Raw genomic sequence first — 21,236 nt, forward strand, 5'->3', positions numbered from 1 at the left:
ATCTTCTGTTTAATTGGAATGCTTGTTAGTTTTCAAGATGGTAGTATGTAACAGCAAATTAAGACACAATTGCAATTTAGAAAACTACATTTTAAAAATAATTTTTATCTACAGTGATGGTGGTTGGTATAATAAAAATGGAAATTATTCTGTTTTATGATTTGAATATCATTTTCACTTGAGAAATATTTAAAGTGAAATAGAAAAAAATTAATTTCATTTGAAAGTATGTATCTTTTCAGTAAGAGATGTGCCAATTAAAACATGAATAAAGTTTCATTTGAAAGATTTTTTTTCCATTTTGCCCCATGACATTTAATTGAAAGCAAAATAAACAATGTGTGGCAACCACATGCTATTAAATGTGCAATTTCATTAAGCAATATATGAGGGAAGAATTTGGCTAGTTGACAATAAACTGAGGTAACATTCAGGATGCTTTTGTTTTTAAACAGAAACAGAAGGCTTAAAATGATCACTGAAATGGTAGAGTTTGATTGGCATTTGAGGTTAAAGCTTAGCTGTTTGTTCTTTCCACTTCATTGCCATTGCTTGGTTAATGGAGATGGAGTAGAGGGTGGACTCCTCAAACCAGTGCCTTTGTTGGGTAGCACAAGGAGTTGGTCAAGAATATCAGCTGCCACACAGTCTTCAGTCCTGCTGATGAGCAGACAGGCATACCACTTTTACTCAAATACCTAGCATTTCAATGCTCATTTAAATAATTCAGACTATACACATGTCTTAGCAGATTTTCATCTTCCAGCCAACAATTATTTTGAAGGCCATTGCAGCACTGATTTAGAAGAACAGGCTGGATGTATCAGCTAAATGGATTTTTATTCTAAACTGAGCAGTTAGCATATTAATCACACTTCAAACAGCAGAGCTGTGATGCTGCTACCCCTGTGACTGTCATGCTCAATGTGGGGAACTCAACTGCACAAGGAGAACAATTCATAAGGAACTGTGTGTAAATTCAACTTGGCAAGCCTTGCTACATTAACTGGGGCAGCACCAAAGAAAGTTTCATAATTTACCAGGCAAGATTTAAGAATTTTAAAAAAGAACAGTTAAGATACGTTGCACAAATCTTGACAGCATAATGTAAATATTATCTTTTAATAATTTAGGATTTATTCTTTTTATCTCCACTCCCAAAGGTACAACCTTTGGACCCAAATCAGTTAAACCTTCAAAATGACAAATAAGCTAAAATAATAGATAGTGAGGTGATCTATAATTATATGCATCAAAGGAATTTTCTTGAGTTTTAGTATGCATTGACATTGAAAGAAAGGAGAAGAATCACCTTTAAAAGTAACTTTCAAGTTTAGACTCAGCTATTAAGGATCGGTTCTTAATTTTGTTTTAGAAGAAAAGCATTTAACTTTTAATGGTAAAGAATATTTTCAACTACTTAAGGCCTCTGTGAGTTTTCATCATGGTGCCTCTCAGATCCACTATTTCTGTCACTTGACTTACTTCCCTTGGTATAATAACATGAAATTGTGGGTTTGGAAGGCACTTTGATGGAAACTCATAGAGAGGCTTTAAGTAGCTGCACATTCTCTCACCCTCACTCACTGACTCACTCAGAACAACCTCCTTTCCTGCAAGCTCCATTCACGGTAAGTGCCCTATACAGATGTGCCATTCTTTTTCTTTTATCCTGTATTTTTACTGCACTTTTCTAGGTTTAGATATGTTCAGATACACAAATACTTACCTTTGTGTTACAGTTGCCTGCAGCGCAGCCTAAGAGCAAGAGGCTATGCTATAGCCTAGGAATGTGGTAGGCTGTGCCAGCTGGGTTTGTGTGTTCGCTCTGTGATGTTCACACAAGGATGAAATTGCCTAACGACATGGTTCTCAGAACACATCCGTGCCTTTAAGCCACGTGTGACTGTGTTTTAATGACTACTGTAGAGAGACCTAAGGACAAAGACCAAGGTGCTTTGCCCATAATCACTTGCTGTATTTGGGAAGCAGTCATGCATTTGAAACTATAAATCAGTAATTAGGAGCAAACAGAAGTCCCAACTTTGATATTTGCCAGTGGGCCCACACTGATTACACATAAAGCATTCAGCGTGTGGCCTTGGCCTGGCGTGGGGGGCTGCGAGTGCTCCTGCCGGAGCCAGTCTGCAGAAGGCACATCCCACATACAGAGGACAAGGCGGCCCATCACAGAGGCCCTTCACACAAATGGATCTGAAGAGGATGGAAACATTGTCAGCAAAACTGAGGTATACTGCAATGAATGCTACTTTTCCTTTCTACCTACCTATCCTTCCAAAGGGAGATCGCTGGGGAGATTGGAGAATGGATCCTGAAACCTCACAGGGCACCCAGGGCCCATCCAGCAGCAGGTGCCTGTGAATGGGCTGGGTAGGACCCTGGGGAGGGTCAGAGCCTAGGGGCCTGGGGAGGGCGTGCCTCTCTGAAACATTGCAGAAGTCAAATGGTGTGGCTACCAGCAGTATTTGGTTCTCATGCTACCCACTTTGATCCCTGTTTTAAGAAATAATGAAACAGAGAATAGCCCCAATTTTCTTACCCTTAGGAGGCAACCCTATGCAAGGACTTACGTGATCTCATTGCATCTTAACAGACTCCTATGAATTAAATACTGTAATCTCCCTTTTACAGATGAGGAGATTAAGGCTCAGAGATAAGTAACTGACCTAAGATTATACGTAAGAAAGTGGCAAAGAAGAGCCTGTTCAGCTTTGCCTCACAATTCTGGGTTCTTTAACATTCTGCTTTGCTGCCTCCAGTACAAAAATCCGTGCAATGCGGGTGGCCTGGAGGGCAGCCAAGAGGGAGCTGAGCCAAGCACAGATAACACTGTCCTGCGGGTGTGGACTTTTGTCCGAAGAAGGCAGTCTCAGCAGGAGAGAGGCTAGGTCTTTAGGACCACGGCTGCATGGCACAAAATACCCACCTCCAGCAGGGCTGCCTGGAAGTCAGTCAAGCATTTATTCATTAGGATCTTACTCACAGCCGAAGCTGGCTAAGATGTCTCTCCCTCAGTGCTGCCTGTCCCTAGCCCCGCTACCACCTGGCCTTGATCTCCACACAGCAATGGACTGGACTGCTCTTGGGGCATTTGCCAATGTTGACCTCACATTGTGCTTATTCTGTGCTTTTGTAATATGTAGCAGTTACAGTCTAACAGAGCCAGGATCTTAGCTCTGCCATTTGCTCAGGGTGTGAGTTTGGACGTTGCCTTAAATGTATTAGATCTGAACGTTCCTGTACCAGGTGGGCATAATAATATCTCCTGCCCTCTTTGATTGTTACAAGAATTTAATGGGATGGTGCCTATAAGTACTGAATTCAGAATTGCCACCTAGTAAGCTCTGAAAAAGAGGTTTTTGTAATCTTTGCTAATCATAATAAGTATTATTGATTTTACTTCACAGCACATTCTAAAAAAAAAGTCAGTCTAATATAGAACCTAGCAGCACCTGTTTCATTTAGTACATAAAAGAAAATAAACCTGCTGGGTATGGTGGCTCACACCTGTAATCCCAGCCCTTTGGGAGGCCTAGCGGGGGTGGATCACCTGAGGTCAGGAGTTCGAAACCAGCCTGGCCTACATGGAGAAACCCTGTCTCTACCAAAAATACAAAAATTACAAAAATTAGCCAGGCGTGGTGGCACACGCCTGTAGTCCCAGCTACTCAGGAGGCTGAGGCAGGAAAATCACTTGAAATCTGGGAAGCGGAGGTTGCAGTGAGCTGAGATCCTGCAACTGCACTCCAGCCTAGGTGACAAGTGAGACTTTGTCTCAAAAAAAAAAAAAAAAAAAAAAAAAAAAAAAAAAAAAAGAAAAGAAAAAAAAGAAAAAAGAAAGGAAAAGAAAAGAAAAGAAAAGAAAAGAAACCTAATGCATTATAAGTACCTCACTGAAGAATGGCAGGAGACATAAACACTATGAATATGACTAATTCTTGTTTTTACCCATGTATTCAATTAGTGTTACATTGAAGTTCACATTTTATGTTAGCCACTGCCCTGTTCTCTGTAGATTCAGTAAAATGTCTTGAAGCTTACAATTTCTCATTTAGGCAGAGATTTCAAAACATAAAGATTTATATTTAAAATACATACCTATTCTATTTTTGACCCCCCATTTCAAGTAATGTGCTTGGAAATGAGTTTCAGAATAGCCTGTGTGCAGCTAGAGTCGTCAAAGAATACTTTTGTCCACAGAAAATTTTATAATCATTTAATTAGAGTACCCTATAGCTCCAGATAAATAGATGAAATTATTTTCTGGTGTGCTTCTATCAGATGAGGGAGTGTTGAAAATGTGGGCTTCCAAAGGGGAATTGTGCTGCTCCCAAATAAAATCAGAGTCGTGTGCTGGAGGAGGGGTCATAGGTGTAGGGGAGCAGCCAGCACTGACAGCCACCTCCCCAGGAAGCAGCCAAGCCCAGCCCTGGGTTCAAAGTGGACCTCGATGATAAGCTGATGAACACATGAAGAAGGCTGCATGCTGTTTATAACGATGTTCATAACATTCTTGAAATGACAAAATTACAGAAGTGGGAGGACTACGAGACTGCTTTGAGGCTTTATTGTTTGGTGCAAGTACATTGAAGAGCATTATGTGTACTGGGGGATTGATCCTTTTACCAGTGCATTAGTTTCCTAGGGCTGCACAACAAATTTTCGTAAACTGAGTGGCTAAAAAAGAACAGAAACATTTTCTTCCAAAGTTCTGGAAGTTAGAAGTATGAAATCAGAACGTTGGCAAGGCCATGCTTCCGCTGAGGGCTCTAAGAGAGAATTCTTCCTTGCCTTCCCTGGCTTCCAATGGGTGATGGGTCCCTGCTGGTCCTGGGCCTGTGCATGCATCACTCCAGTCTCTGTCTTCCACATCACATGGTGTCTGTGTCCAGATTCTCCTCTTTCTACAAGGACACCATTCATACTATTTGATCCTATGTGAATCTGAAAAGATCACATCTTAACTTGATTACCTCTGCAAAGATCCTACTTCCAAATAAGGTCACAGTCACTGGTAGCAAGCATTAGGACCTCAACATATGTTTTTGAGGGAGGGGAATAATTCAATCCCCAGTGACCAGTATATCACGCCTGTCTTTGCCTCTGGTAATTTTCTTTTTCTGAAGAATACTTTACAGTATGAATAATATTGTATTGGATGTTACTATAGCTATTTCTGCTTTTTAAAAATGTTGCATGGCACATATATTTCTTTAACTTTAACTTTCCTCATCCTTTAACTTTCAATCTGCCTGTGTCATTGTATTTGAAGTGAATTTTTGGTAGATAGGATATTATTGGATAGTATTTCTTTTTATCATTTCTTGAAATCTCCATCTTTTGATTGGTTATTTAAGACTGTTTACGTTGAAGACCATTGTTGTGCCACTTCATTATTCAAGTATGTCACTTCATTTATTGTTTTCTGCTGGTTTCCTCTTTCTCATTCCTTGGTTTCTATTTTCTTGCTTTCTTGTGGGTTACGTGAACACTTTTAAGATTCCACCTTGGTTTATTTATAGAGTTCCTGAATAAAACCCATCTTACATTTTAGTAGGAGTTGCTTTAGGTACTACAATATGCCTACACGATTAACCACTGCTACTGGTATTGAACCTTTATAACTGAGTGAAGCGTAGAACCCAGTCTTCAATATAGGTCTTACTCACTACCCTCTCTGCTTTAAAATACAATTGCTAAGTATTTCTTCTGTGTACACACTTAGCCCCACATCAAATGCTGTTATATATTTTGCCTTAGCCATCAAATAAATTTAGGAAACCCATGAGAAGGAAAGTCTGTTATATTTACTGCTATTTCATTCTCTCCAATGTCTTTCTTTCCTCTCTGAGGTTCATAGCATTCTGACACCATTTCGTCCCTCTGTGAGGGAACTTCCTTCATCCCAGCTTCAAGGGCTAGCTTGCTGGCAGCCGATGCTCTGAGTTTCCCTTTGCTAGAGGATGTCTTTATTCATGAAGGGTATTTCCACTGGATATTAAAATCATGGTTTACATTTTTTTGTTACTTAAAAAATGTTGTGTTAATTCCTTCTGGCCTCCACGTAAGTTATCTCTCTCTGGCTGCCATCAACATTTTTTTCTTTGTCTTTAGTTTTCAGAAATTTGGTGATGAGGTATATTGGCATAGATTTCCACAGATTTATCCTATTTAGGATTTGTTCAGCTTTTGGAAGATGTAAGTTTCTGTCTCTTACCTTTGGCATTTGGAAAGCTTGTACCTATTATTTCTTTGAATACATTTTCAGCTCCACTCTCTTTCTCCTCTCCTTTAGAAACTCCTATAATATGAAAGTTGGACTTTCTCTTTTTTTCCTCTGGTTTCTGAGACTCCAACTTTTTTTTTCTGTCTCTTTTCTCTCCTTTGTTTTGATTAGGCATATTCTACTTATCTGCCATTCAGTTCACTGATTCTATCATCTGTTATCTCCACACTGCTATTGAGCCTATCCAGTGTGTTTTTATTTTTGTTGTATTTTCGACTTTATAATTTCACTTATAACTCTTCCTTTGCTTCTGTAAATTCTCTTTTTCTTCCTTTTTTTTTTTGTGAGACAAGGTCTTGCTCTGTTGTCCAGGCTGGAGTGCAGTGGTGCAATCACAGCTCACTGCAACCTCAGTCTCCTGGGCTCAGGTGATCCTCCTAACTCAGCCTCCTGAGTAACTGGGACCACAGGCATGTGACACCACACCCAGCTAGTTTTTTAATTTTGTCGCCATGTTGCCCAGGTCAGTCTTGAACTCCTGGGCTCAAGTGGTCCTCCTGCCTCAGCCTCCCAAAGTGCTGGGATTACAAGCATGATCACTGTGCCTGGCCTACTTCTGTCATTTCTATTTTTCATTCATGTCAAAAGAATTTGGAATTTCATGCTGAAGGATTATTATTATAGGCACCTTAAAATTCCTGTCAGATGATTTCAACATCTGATTCAGTTCAATGCTGGCATCTGTTGATCATGTTTTCTCACTCAGCTGGTGATGTTTCTTGGTTCTTTGACAGGTTAGTTCTGGTTGTATCCTGGATATTTTGTCTATTTCATTAGAGTGTCTGGGTCCCACCAAAATCCTCCATCAATCCACCCTGTTTAGGCTTAGCATGCAGGTCCTGGAAAATTTTGTGGGCTGTGGCTGCCATGGCAGTTTATATTCAGTCTTTGCGGTATTGTTTTGATCTGCTTGGTTGTCTGGTGCCACTGGTGGTGCACTGATTTCTGCCGGTGGTGGCTGAGGGTGCTGGGAAGCAGGCCCCTCTGGACTGGGGAAGGGAGTCTCAGGCCCTCAGGCCCACCCCAGGGGCAGGCAGGTGTGGAATGTTAATTATGGTCCCTAGTTGCCCCCCCTACCACATGATGTTTCCTTGGTGCTGGGCAGAGGTGGAGGCTCCGCTGGCTGCTGGGTCCTGCATACTCCTTGGTGGGCAGTGGAAGATTAGCTCCCTGCTCAGTCCTGTTGGCACTACCCCAGTAGGGGAACCAGGAGCAGAAGAGGAGGTGGGAGTTCAAATCTCCTCTTGACCAGCTGATATGGCTTGGCTCTGTGTCCCCACCCAAATCTCATCTTGTAGTTCGCATAATTCCCATGTGTTATGGGAGGAACCTGGTGGGAGATGACTGAATCACAGGTGTGGGTCTTTCTCATGCTGTTCTCATGATAGTGAATGGGTCTCATGAGATCCGATGGTTTTAAAAACAGGAAGTTGTTTGCACAAGCTCTCTCTTTGTCTGCTGCCATCCAGATAAGATGAGACTTGCTCCTCCTGCTTTCTGCCATGATTGTGAGACCGCCCCAGCCATCTGGAACTATATGTGACTTGCTCCTCCTTGCCTTCTGTTGTGATAGTGAGGCCTCCCCAGCCATGTGGAACAGTAACTTCAATAAATTTCTTCCTTTTGTAAATTGCCCAGTCTTGGATATGTCTTTATCAGCAATGTGGAAACAGACTAATACACCAGCTGAGAAGATACAGAGTGGGGGGTGGGGTAGAAGCAGAAAAAGGAGTGTGGTTTTCCATTGGAGCTTGGCTGGAGTAAGATAGGTATTCTCAATGAGATTTTCTGTTGTTAGGCCACCCTTGTCCTGGCTCTGTGGCCAGAAGGACCAGGCTTTTCCTGGAATTCTTTTTGTCTGTCTTGTTGTGAGTTCTGGGTTGTAGGCGTCTAGAGCGTCCTGTCCAGGACACAAGAAGGCATGAAGAATACCCAGGGGACTCACTGCCATTCGCTCCTCAAGTCCTGAGGCCCCCACGCTGTCTTCATTCTTCCTGTCATCTTTCAGAGTCTTCATGTGCTTGTTTTTCCATTATGTTCAATGCTTTCTAGTTGTAATAGACTAGAGAGGGCTAGCCTAGCTAGGAATAGCCGGAAATCACCCTTGGGCCTAATTTTGTCAGTCCCGTTTTACTTTAGATAAGTGGCTGTTCTGAGGCGCTATTGTGATGTCATTCAGTCAGGTGAGCCATGCGTTAGTTCTCAATTTTAGAAGCTTCTGCAATTGTATGAGATCTGTAGTTGAGTGGGGGAGTGGAACGGGAAAGTCATTTGTCCACCTGTCTTTATGTGGGTGAAGAGCATGCTTCCTCTTTGTGAAGTGCCAGCTGAAGGTGAGATTTTATAAGCCAAGGTAAACATAGCCCCAACCACAGGATGAAAAACTCAGGCAAAACAAGACTGTAATAGTTTTATGGATAAGTTGCAGCTGGTAAAATGTTAGTTAGGATGAAGATACATAAGAAACAGGGGGCCAGGCACAGTGGCTCACACCTGTAATCCCAGCACTTTGGGAGGCCAAGGTGGGCAGATCATGAGGTCAGGAGATCGAGACCATGCTGGCTAACACGGTGAAACCCCGTCTCTACTAAAAATACAAAAAAATTAGCCAGGTGTGGTAGCGTGCACCTGTAGTGCCAGTTGCTGGGGAGGCTGAGGCAGGAAAATGGCATCAACCTGAGAGGCGGAGCTTGCAGTGAGCTGAGATCGTGCCACTGCATTCCAGCCTGGGTGACAGAACAAGACTCCGTCTCAAAAAAAAAAAAAAAAAAAAAAAAAAAAGGGACATTCGGTGGGCATTACCTAATGATTAAACAGTACCAAGTTTTGTTGAGTGAAAGGGAACATTCAAACTCTGCCCTTTGGTATTAAGTCTGTCAAACTTTTTTGATGTATTTAATGTACATTAAGGGTGTAACCAACATTTTTTTAAGTGGCAGCTCCAAGCCACTTAAAACTTAGCAAGAACAACAGAGACATTTACATATGATCCATCTTATAATTACACAATGCAGTGCTTTGGCATGAACGGAAAAAAAAAAAAGTAAAATTACTGAGCACATAGAGCTAGTGCCCTTAATCTAGCTGCTACTCCCTTCCAGTGGTTACCTGTTGATAGTCCTCTTTAGGAAGACTGATCGTCTCACAGGAGTTCCTTTTTGCATGAGAACCAGCCAGTGGCAGCTCACACATTTCTCCTCAGGAGGAAAATTGAAGGAAAAAGAGGACACAGGTGTGGTGACAGAATGACATACATCATGCTTGTTGGAAATTTTCTTACCCTGCCTCCACTTCCGGCACCTTTTCCTATTAAGGTCTGCAGGGATGTTCTTCAGGGCCTCACGCTGGATTTTGCAGAGTCTCAGAACATGAAGGAGGTTCTGAGGCAACTGCTGCTCTGAAAGACAGAGAAATTGGGCAAGCACAACCTGGGCTTGGTAATTTAAACCAAACTCAAGCTCTTTTTGCAGACCTTTAGGTCGAATACTGCCTCTACTTAAAGTTTGATTTTCTGTATCATTTTATATATGTATATGAAAAGAGACCAATCTTATTATGTTCATTTTTGATATCACCTAAAAGCCTATTGAACTTTAAAATACCATATAACAAGTAACAAAGAACATAGTTATGACATTGTCAGCATTGCTGTGACCTATTTAGCATCTACTGGATTCTTGCAGCTTAACATAAAAATAGCATGTTCTTGGAAAGTCTGTCCCTGAAAACCTCATGCAGGTCAACCTCATATACTGTTCACCATCACAGTCCCTCATTCAGTTTCTTCCTAGCATTTACCTTCATTATCTGAATTTATGTTTTTATTTATTTTTGTCTTTACATTTCTAGTGTGTGGCTTCTGCAACTAGGATGTAAATGCCGTGAGTATAGTGACATCATTTATATTTGAACTGCTGTGCCACTGTGCTTCGACCAGTGCCTAACTACAGGAAAACTCAACAATAATTGTTAAATCAATCAATCCATCAATTCACCAACATATACTGCAAGGTTATATTATCCTCATTGAATAGATTAAAATACCGAAGCTCTCAAGTGTGGACATTCTGAGGGCTCTTGTCATCTTGAGACGCTGTTGTTCAAAAGCCAAAGACAGGTTGGGTGAAAGGTCACCAAAGACAAGCACGTTTTCTACAGGGTAGGTTACTTACACATTAGCACTGAATAATAAATATGTGCATATTTGTGTAAAATCTAACTATTTCCCTGTGCTCCTCATGGCCACTTACATATTATGGTCCCTGATATAGTCTCAAAGCCCAAAGCTTTGAACTTTGCAACCAAATTATCCTATTTCTTATCCAGTTCTGATGTCAGCCAGTTTGAAGATCCATAGAAAACAGGGACTTTCAGCAGGAAGTCCTCTAGCCATGCACTGGTCATCCCTGAAGATTCCACCCCCTGGCTTACATCAGTGATCATTGCCTTTTACCTGAGATACGGCTTCCTTGGCTTTCTGGAAAATGTTTGTTGTAGACTGTATTTTCCAGTGGTGCTCACGGTAATATTTCCCATCTTATAGGCTCCTTTTCCATGTGACCTTAGCATTCTTTCCATGGAGAATGAGATCTCCCTATGTTCCTCCTGTGAATCTGGGCAAGGTTTAGGTTGTTCCGACTATAACATATGGTTGAAGTGGCACCAACTGCCTTTTTAGGATAGATCATAGAAGGCCGTGCAGTTGAATCCTAGGCATTGAAATAATGAAAGAAAGAAATATGAAAAAATGGGCATTGCTCCAGGGTACTTCCTTGTAGTTTGCTTCTGCATACTTACTCCCCTGACATAAAGCTATTATTACTACTATGGGAATGACCACTCTGCTCTCTTTGTTAATTAAATTAAATTAAATTGAATTAAATGTAGATGCAACATTTGACAGGTAGCCAGAATCAAGTGCTTTATTGCTATACCACACGTTCACAGAGTCTGCAGAAGGATACTCCAGATGAGGTACAGTGCAAAACTGTTTCTAAGAATATGCAGGAGATAAGTCATGACAGAGAAAGCCTCTTTCTCTTAGTACTCTCTTTTTCTCTCATTTTCCGTGTCCTCTTCTCTCCTTTTTCCCCTCTTTTCTAATATTTATGGTCCATTCTGTGCTTCCACTTTGATCTTAATTGCGATAAAAATGCATTTTTCTTATTTTCCCAGCTTTCTTCTGCTTACTCTTTAATCTTAAGTACAGGTGTACTTCAGAGATATTGTGAGTTAAGTTCCAGACCATGACAATAAAGTGAATATTGCAATAAAATGCATCACACAATTTTTTCATTTCCCAGAGCAAATAAAGGTTATGCTTCCACCATAATATAGACTATTAAGTGTGCAGGTGCACCATGTCTAAAAACTGTATGTACCTAATGAAAAACACTTTATTGCTAAAAAATGATGACAATCATCTGAACCTTCAGTAAATTGTCATCTTTTTGCTGGTGGAGGGTCTTGGCTCAATGTTGATGGCTGCTGATTGGTCACAGTAGGGGTTGCTGAAGGCTGGGATGGCTGTGACAATTCCTTTTAAAAAGACAACAACAAAGTTTGATGCAACTGGAGTCAGTTCTCTCAAACCCTGCTTCTTCTTTATCAACTAAGTTTATGAAATATTCTAAATCCTCTGTTGTTTTTTTAGCAGTGTTCACTGCATCTTCACTCAGAATAGCTTCCCTCTCAAGAAACCACTTTCTTTGTTCATCTATTCAAGTTTCATCACAAGATTGCAGCAGTGTGTGTGTGGAGGGGGGGGGCTGGGTATAGGCTGTAAGCTGTGTTTATTATAAATCCCCTTCCCATACACTGTGCTGGGTATTCTCAGTGGGCTGGTCGTGAACACCACGAGGTCGATGTGAATGTCAGAACTCTGTCCAGAGCTTAGCTGTGCTGTATACGTGTCTGTATAAGCAGTACTGGTGAACTTCAAACTAAGTTCCAACTACAATGAATGACCACTTTCTTCATCCTGCGTAGGCATATTCATTGACTAATACTTTGCACAACTATTGAGTTAGTGAGGCCAGTTTTTAACTCATTGAGTTAATGATGACCGTGAGCAAAGCACAGATGAGAGGTAGAATATAAATGTCTGCTTCCCAGCCTTGTCCATAGAGCCGAATGTCACCCTCTTGCTAACCCCTGCATCCGTCTTATCTTCTGGCTCTTGGATAGCAATTTTGGCTCTGTTGCCATTATCATCTCAAATGTCTCCCTTGGGATCATCTGCCATTGGTATCCTCTGCTCTGGCTGAGCAGTCTGTCCTCGTGCCCTCTCCTCAGAGATGCCCTTTAGTGCTAATACACCCTGGGTGGGGCTCCCTGCCCTGTATCCTCTCCTGACTCACTGGCTCCACCTCTGTTCTTCTGTTTTTTCACTTTTCTCCAGCTTCTCTGTCCTATCCTAATGTAGCTTTGTTCACCAGTTTAAAACCAATTCAGAAAGTAATGTTCCCTGGGATGCTGAAACAAACACACAAAAGGACTTTATGAAATACCCATTAAAAAGCAGCAACTATTTCTCCAATTCAAGTAGAGTTCATTGAGTTATGAATGAACTATGATCATAAGTCACATCATGATCTGTGACTTACATAACTTATGTTGTTACAAGTACAAAGCCTTGAAATTTCCTAGAAAATATTATTTCATTTGGCTTGTTACCCAGCAACATGTAAGCTTCAAATTATAGGCCTATTCACTCTACAAAATTGCCATGTCACTTCCATGGCCAATGGCTCAAAACAGCTCTCAGAATTCCTGCAGTGATTTTAATGGCTAACTTCTTAGCATTGGTGAAGCATATTTGCTTTGATCATTTGATTTGAAAACTGGGAGAAGAGCTACCATAGCAAGAATTCGACATTGCATCTGTCCTTCACATAGCTTTTTCCACCAGAGATGCGGCATAAATATATCTGGGTGAGCAAAATATATCAGGGCTTTTCCTGTAAGTACGTGTCTCTCACAGGTGGAAATACAAACAATAAATCAAGCTTTGGAAAGAGTTGTAATTACTAGTAGAGAAGCACGTCAAGTGCATTCCTTACTTAATAGTATTTACTTCCACTTGTTTGCTGCCAAAAAGAAACTCCAGTTGTTAAAGGAATGATGCTAAGGACACTCAGATTCTCATAGCATGACAGTACACTGTGAGTAGTCACATGTCTTATTGGCTAGCTGTTTCCTAGGAAATATGCTTTGTCTTCACTTTATAAGAAGGTAAAAAGAACACAATGATTTTCCAGGAGATTGAATTCTCGGGCCTGCAGGGCTGGTGGATCTTTGGTGCTTTGGGATTGCATAGGGCCTCAACAAGGAGAAACAAGTATCCATTCAGTCATCACAGGTGGTATTCTGTACAGACAGAATTGTGAGTTTCTGGTTCTGGGTATTCTAGTAGAGAACCGTGACACTATGCAATGAGTGGTGCAGTCTTCTGGTGTCTCAGGTGGCTAGAGTGCTTTCACAAGTTCTCAGCTTCCAACTCCAGACTGCTTATTTCTGTGAAAGGCTTCTACGTTCGAATGGCCTTATTTGCCCTCCTGCTTGCAGGCTGTCATCCTAATTTTCCCTTCCCCAATGCCGTGAACTTGAACCACTGGAATTTTTTTGTGATGGTTCACAAACATTTGGCGCCCATGTAATGTTGATTGGTTTGGAGAAGGTTCCAGTGCTCCTCCAGAAGGAGAGGGCAATGGATTCTGCACCATCCCTAGGGTAATAAAATGCTACCCTGCAGCATACAGTGTCATTAAAAGTAGTCACTAAATATTTGGTGTCATATGCAAGTCACTTTATGTACATCTCTAATTCTTTTTTTTTTTTTTTTTTTTTTTTGAGACGGAGTCTCACTCTGTTGCCCAGGCTGGAGTGCAGTGGCTGGATCTCAGCTCACTGCAAGCTCCGCCTCCCCGGTTTACACCATTCTCCTGCCTCAGCCTCCCAGCCTCCCGAGTAGCTGGGACTACAGGCCCCCGCCACTTCGCCTGGCTAGTTTCTTTGTATTTTTTAGTAGAGACGGGGTTTCACCGTGTTAGCCAGGATGGTCTCGATCTCCTGACCTCGTGATCCGCCCGTCTCGGCCTCCCAAAGTGCTGGGATTACAGGCTTGAGCCACCGTGCCCTGCCCTACATCTCTAATTCTTATGGTAATTTGGCAAAATAGCCATTTTAATGTTTATCACATAAATTGGAAACAACTCTCAGTGAGATTTAGTTATTTGTTTTCAGCTCATGTGCATCAAAGGTAGAATTCAAACTCATGCATTTCTGACTCTCTCAGCTTTTCTGCTATTTAACAGCCAAATTAGCTTCTCCATTCCCTCCTCCCGTCTTCTGTCGTTCTGCTTTCTGATTTGAAGGAAAATCAATGGGCAGATAGTTACTGATTGTTACTGTGACCCAAACACCATGCCAGGCTCTGAGATTAAAAACAATGCATAAGGTTCCACTTTGTCCCTCAAGAAACTACCACTCTAGCAGGGGAGACAGACATGAAAATTATACTTTTAATAAAACACATGAGTTTAAGAATAGAGAATCACAGAGTACAGTGGTGGCTCAAGGAGGATCCAAGATTTTAAAAAATGGCCCAGAGGAGGATCCTGATCAGCAACAGCATGTGCATGGACAGAGCCAGGTGCAGAGGGGGACTGGCGGCACAGCAGCTACAGGGCAGAGGAGGCAGCAAGCGGAGGAACCTGAGACAGACAGGCCATCTCACCAGTCTGGCCCACGCTGGGCGCAGGGATGCGGGTGCCACACTTACGGTAGGACTCAGGAAAGACGTTTTCCTCCTTGTTCTTCAGTGTCCTTATCTGTAAAAATGGGACGTAAATAATGGTGCCCAGCTTGGAGGGCTGACATGAAGATTAAGTGTGTTAATATTTGTAATTCGCTTAGAAGGGTGCCAGGCACACATCATTTTATACAGTGACTTTGAGTAAAAACAATCTTGGCGATGTGTGCCAGAGACAAGTTGTAGAGGCTCTGTGGGCCAGGGAAATGTACTAACTTGAGCCTGGATGAAAGGGAAGCCATTTAAAAGTTTTTCCCAGTGAGTAATGGAATTAATTCTGCCCTATAGAAGATGGCTGGGGCATCAGTGTGGAGGGTGCTTGGAGGATGGAGATGTGGGAGCAGGGTTTGTGGCCAGCCCTTCCCAGTGGGGACTATGCCCATCATTATTTAATGGATGCTCTTTCCTTTTTGAAAATGCCTAAGAATCCCCACATGTCCAATTTAAAGGAACAGCAAGGATTCGGATATGTACATTTAAATATAGTCTCTTTACCGAAGTCACATTTTATACTAACGTGGTTTCATGTATTTCTCTGAAGAGCTGGAAAAGAATACTGACCATAAGGCATCATTTGTTCCGTTAGAAACCTCCTGAACACTTCAGAGTTTAGTAGAAAATTCAATTGCATCCCAAATGAGAAAGGAGAAAATTCAGTTATAAAAACTCTTCTTTTACAGTGATAAATCTTAATGGAAAAAATATACTCATAGAATACAATTTTATTACTTAAGTAAATTACTCTCAAATTAGTTTCATAAGTAAATTATTTCCAAATTAGGTTTCTGACCCTTGTGGGTCAGCAAGCCATTGGCTGCTCAACATTTCTCTCTTAATGGAGACCACTTAAAAAAAAGAAAATTACCTACAAAAACCTAGATATTTCTCTTCCTGGCATATGTACCCCCCCAAAATGCATTCACATGAGCACTGAGAGAATTGTTCAAGAATATTCATACCAATTTTATTCATAACAGCTCCTCATTGGAAATAGCTCAGACCTCCATGGATACGTGCCTTGTGGTGTATACACGCAATGAGCTCTAAAAAGCACTGCAATCGAATGAACAACGACTGCATTCAGCAGTACGATGAGTCACAAACTTAATGTTGAAATCAAGCAGCCAGACACAGGAGAATATATACAGGATGATGCTATTTATATTAAGTTAAAAAATGGGCCAACTTAACTGGTGTTATAAGTCTGCACTGTGTTTACTTTTGATGAGAAAGGAGGTCACGATGACTGGGCAAAGTACAACAGAAGTTTCTGGGCTCCTAGCATGTGTGGGTTTTGACCTAGGTAGTTATCACATGAGGTTTTCACTCTGCTGTCTCTTGCTGTCTCGTTCTCTTGCTCTGTCTTTGTCTCTGTCCCAGTCCCAGTCCCAGTCCCCATCCCCATCCTCATCTCCAAACCCATCCTGTCCTCACCCACATCCCTATATCTATGTCTATACATGTGTTTTCACTCTTATGCATTTTTTAAACATAGTTTTAAAAAGATAATATTCTAGTATTTCTAAGAATATATTTTACCATTGCAAAAATAAAACCTATGTATAAAATGTTAAACTAGGCAGGCGTTGGGGCTCACGCCTGTAATCCCAGCATTTTGGGAAGCTGAGGTGGGAGGATCCCTTCAGTTCAGGGGTTCCAGATCAGCCTGGGCAACATGGTGAAACCCTGTCTCTACACAAAATACAAAAATTAGCAAGGTGCGGTGGTGCATACCTGTAGTCCCAGCTACTCAGGTGGCTGAGATGGAAGGATCCCCTGAGCCTGGGGAAGTCAAGGCTGCAGAGAGTAGTGATCATGCCCCTGCGTTCCAGCCTGGGGGACAGACTGAGAACCTGTTTCCAAATAAATAAATAAATAAATAAATAAATAAATAAATAAATAAAAAATAAAGTTAGATAATTGGAAAAAATCAGTCAATTATTGGGCAAAAAGAAACTTCTAATATTTTAGCTCAATATAAGTGGTCAGATCTAAAATGGTTATAATATTTTGTAATTACATCAGAACTTTGGAATTGTAATAACACAGCATTAGACTCCCTTTTCTCTTATTTCTTAAGCAATATTCTTTGAATAGAAAGCAAATGTAGTCAATTGCTGGTGACTTCATTCATTTCAAGTAAATGGACTAAAAAATATGAAAAATTTTATTGCTCAGTGCTAAGTTCTACTGCACTATTTCAATGTGTAAAAGCCCTACGTGATATGTGAATGCAGAGATCTCTGGTGTATACACTGTGGTAGTAAAGGACTTGTCCTGTGAAAATATTAATTACATCAGTGATGCATGCTTATCAGCAAGTTTTGGTGTAGTGTTATGTCGTTTGTGGTCTAAGCCATGTTAATAACATCTCGAAAGGACAGGAGGATATGCATTTTTGTGGCCAGTTTCATAAACAGACACACACACACAAACGTAATGTCCAAATAAATGCACACATGATTCAGATATGAACATTTGTCAAGGCATGCAAAAATTTACACTGTAAAATAAGCCCATGAAGTTTTTATCTAATCCGTATATGAAAAATGTGAGTTTCATTCTAATGAGCATTTGTGTCTCCTAGACATACTGGGCTTGTCTGTTCTCAGGGATCCATGTCTTGGACCACAGTTGATGTTACCAAATTTTTAAAGCCATTCTGATGGGTGGATAATAGAATCTGATTATGTGATTAGTTTTGTTTGGTTTGGTGCTTTTATATGTCTTTGTTATGGAAATTTTGAAACACACATAAAAGTAGAGAAGATAGTAAAATGAACCCGATTTTCCCAACATATGGCTTCAACAATTTTTCAAAAAATTGCCCCTTTTTTGTATGTCCCCACCTACTTGCCCTTCTCCCTCTTCCTCTGCCCTGGGTATTAGGAAGCATTTCCCGGACATCAGGAATGTCAGCCTTTAGCTATGGTGTACAACATATTACAGATGTGCTGGAGGCTGTGTTTTGTTTTGTTATTTTCTAAATAATCCACTATATATTCTTTGAAAATTCTCCAATATAAACAATTTCAGATCTATATCAATTATAAGAAATTATAAATCACAGAACTTTAGAAACATGCTCCAAATATATTGATTTCTTTAAGACATTTCACATTAGTGGAAGCTGTTTTAGATTTTGCTTGGCAATCATATTGCTAAATTCAGAGTGTTGTTTTAATGGTGTCCGTATACAGTAAATATTTTTTAAAGCTTATTTTTTTCCAGGATAAAAGTAAATCATGCACATTTTACAAAGTGAAAATAAAAGTATATAGAGTAAAACAAATTATCCATGGCTCCCTTTGGAAGTATCCAGTGTTGACTTTTTTATTATGGGTTTTTTCAATTTTTTTTCTGTGAATACATTTTACATACTAAGGTCATAGGTAGTGCTCCTGTATCTTTCAAAACTTGGCTACTGTCCAAGTTTATCTTTTTAAAGGAAAAATGTTGAGTAACCCATAGTTCGTAGAACCCCAGAGGCGAAGAACCTAATTATTTAAAAATCTAATTTGAAAATAATTTATGTAAGAAACTAAATTTTTATCCTACGATATACCTTTCAATTGAAAATTTTACTGTAAGAGAGAAGTTATTATAAGTGAAAACATATTTTTGGATTGTAATCAAAAGTAAAATACATTAAAAATGTTCCAGAACTCACAACTCCTTGGAATCAACAAATCCCATTTTGTAAAACACTGGACTACCCAATTGATGTGTCGTAATCACAGACAATTAAACTTTATTTCAGCTTTGAATTTGACCTTCTTCCTAAGCAAATTCTTATCCAGAGGATAACAAATAACAAAATGAAGCAGTGTGAATATGACTTATTGTCCTTTGACTTGGAGTCTTTCTGTTGATAGCCACCCAGATTGTTCTGAGATTTAGTGGCAGTGTCATTACTAAATACCCCAGTCAATATTTTCTGCAGAATTGCTTGGCATACCTCATTTTATAGGGCAAAAGATCATCAGAGATGAAAATCCTAGTGATAGCAGAACTTCAGTTTCCAACTCTAGACCGAGACGTTCTTCAACAACAATTTTGAAACTACAGATTCCATTAAGCTCTAGGCTCTGAACTTGATGTGGTATTAAAAGAGTGGTCTATGGGCTTCATGAGCCTGTATTACACACGTATAAGAAAGAAACATTTCTCTTTTATAATTTCAATATTATTGTCATTTCAAACTTTAATACTGCCCCAATTTTGTGTGGTTGTAGTGCTTATCACTTTACAATTTAGTGGGGCTGAACGCATTTTGTTGGATGGGATTTCAGTAATACACGCTTACAGTAGCAAGTTAAGCAATACAAAGGGTTTATAAGAAATTTATTACTAATCGCCCCTTCCTCCAGTCACTCCATTCCTTGAAAAAATCAAGTTCAGCATTTGGCAAGTGACTTTCCACAGGGTTATTTCCAACATACACGTGAGTATATGTGCGTGTGTGTACGTGTGTACACACACACATACATGCCTATTTGTTCCTTTCTATTTTTATAATTAAGATCATATAATACATATTACTCTGCAACTCTTTTTATTTTCAAAGTTTCTCTCAATTGTTATGTTTTATAGCTAGAAATCATTGCCCAACGCAGCTCCACATCATAGACAAATGGATTCCCATTGTCATATTATTTTACTGTAAAAATTATCTTCCATACTAATTTCATCTAAATGAAATGTTAAGGGCCATTACAATGCTTATTATAAATAAGATTGCTATAATTCTGAAAGCTATTATTTTTGAGTACCAATGAGTAACTTTTTGTATTACTTGCTGTCATAATACAAACAATCAGATGATCCCAGATTTGGGGTTATTATTCGGTGCTCTTTTAGACTGGGTTCATGTGAGATGTGATCCTCACTTTGCAATTGGACACGGTGACAATGGCACACTGCATATTGTACATAAGTCACATAATTCATCACAGAGAATCAGGTGGATTCTGCGAATAAAAACTGGGCAGTATTCTATAAACACATGATGGTTTCAATGGATATCAGATCATATATAGTTTTTTTTTTTTTTTTTTTTTTGAGATGGAGTCTTGCTCTGTCGCCCAGGCTGGCGTGCGGTGGCAGGACCTCGGTTCACTGCAAGCTCCGCCTCCCGGGTTCATGCCCTACTCCTGCCTCAGCCTCCTGAGTGGCTGGAACTACAGGCGCCGCCACCTCACCCAGCTAATTTTTTTGTATTTTTAGTAGAGACGGGATTTCACCGTGTTAGCCAGGATGGTCTCAATCACCTGACCTCGTGATCCGCCTGCCTTGGCCTCCCAAACTGTTGGGATTACAGGCGTGAGCCACCACTCCTGGCCCACTCATATTTTGTTGCATTAGAAATGAACGAAGCACTATATGAGACTATAAATGGAATTACTTTTTGTGAAATCAAGAAAAAGAGTCCCCAAATTAATTACTGCTGTAAGATTGAGATTGAGAATTTGTCTTATAAAATCTTATAATACTCTTTCTTCCAGTTGATCGAGTCAGTTACTGAAGCTTGTGCATTTGTCATGTATTTCTCGTGTCATGGTTTTCATCTCTGTCAGTTCGTTTATGGCCTTCTCTGCATTAATTATTCTAGTTATCAATTCTTCCACTCTTTTTTCAAGATTTTAGTTTCTTTGTGCTGGGTATGTAATTCCTCCTTTAGCTCTGAGGAGTTTGATGGACTGAAGCCTTTTCTCATCTCGTCAAAGGCATTCTCTGTCCTGCTTTGATCCGTTTCTGGTGATGAGCTGCGTTCCTTTGCAGGGGAGATGTGCTCTTATTTTTTGAATTTCCAGCTTTTCTGCCCTGCTTTTTCCCCATCTTTGTGGTTTTATCTGCCTCTGGTCTTTGATGATGGTGACATACTGATGGGGTTTTGGTGTGGGTGTCCTTCCTGTTTGTTAGTTTTCCTTCTAACAGTCAGGCCCCTCAGCTGTAGGTCTGTGGGAGATTGCTTGAGGTCCAGTCCAGACCCTGTTTGCCTGGGTATCAGCAGCAGAGGCTGCAGAAGATAGAATATTGCTGAACTGTGAGTGTACCTGTCTGATTCTTGCTCTGGAAGCTTCCTCTCAGGGGTGTACTCCACTGTGTGAGGTGTGG

The 21,236-nt window shown here is 40.4% G+C and overlaps 1 protein-coding gene across 1 annotated transcript in view; it reads left to right on the forward strand.

The window, feature by feature from the left end:
- The window catches only part of LOC108533202 (uncharacterized), a 63,886-nt gene that overhangs the window by 5,587 nt on the left and 37,063 nt on the right, over positions 1-21,236 (forward strand). Inside the window, exon 3 of the mRNA XM_017877621.1 lies at positions 2,060-2,249. Coding sequence (XP_017733110.1) covers positions 2,060-2,249 — 190 coding nt within the window. The remainder of the gene's footprint in view (positions 1-2,059; positions 2,250-21,236) is intronic.

Source organism: Rhinopithecus bieti, unplaced genomic scaffold, assembly GCF_001698545.2.
Source record: "Rhinopithecus bieti isolate Rb0 unplaced genomic scaffold, ASM169854v2 scaffold_11288, whole genome shotgun sequence".
Lineage (NCBI taxonomy): Eukaryota > Metazoa > Chordata > Mammalia > Primates > Cercopithecidae > Rhinopithecus > Rhinopithecus bieti.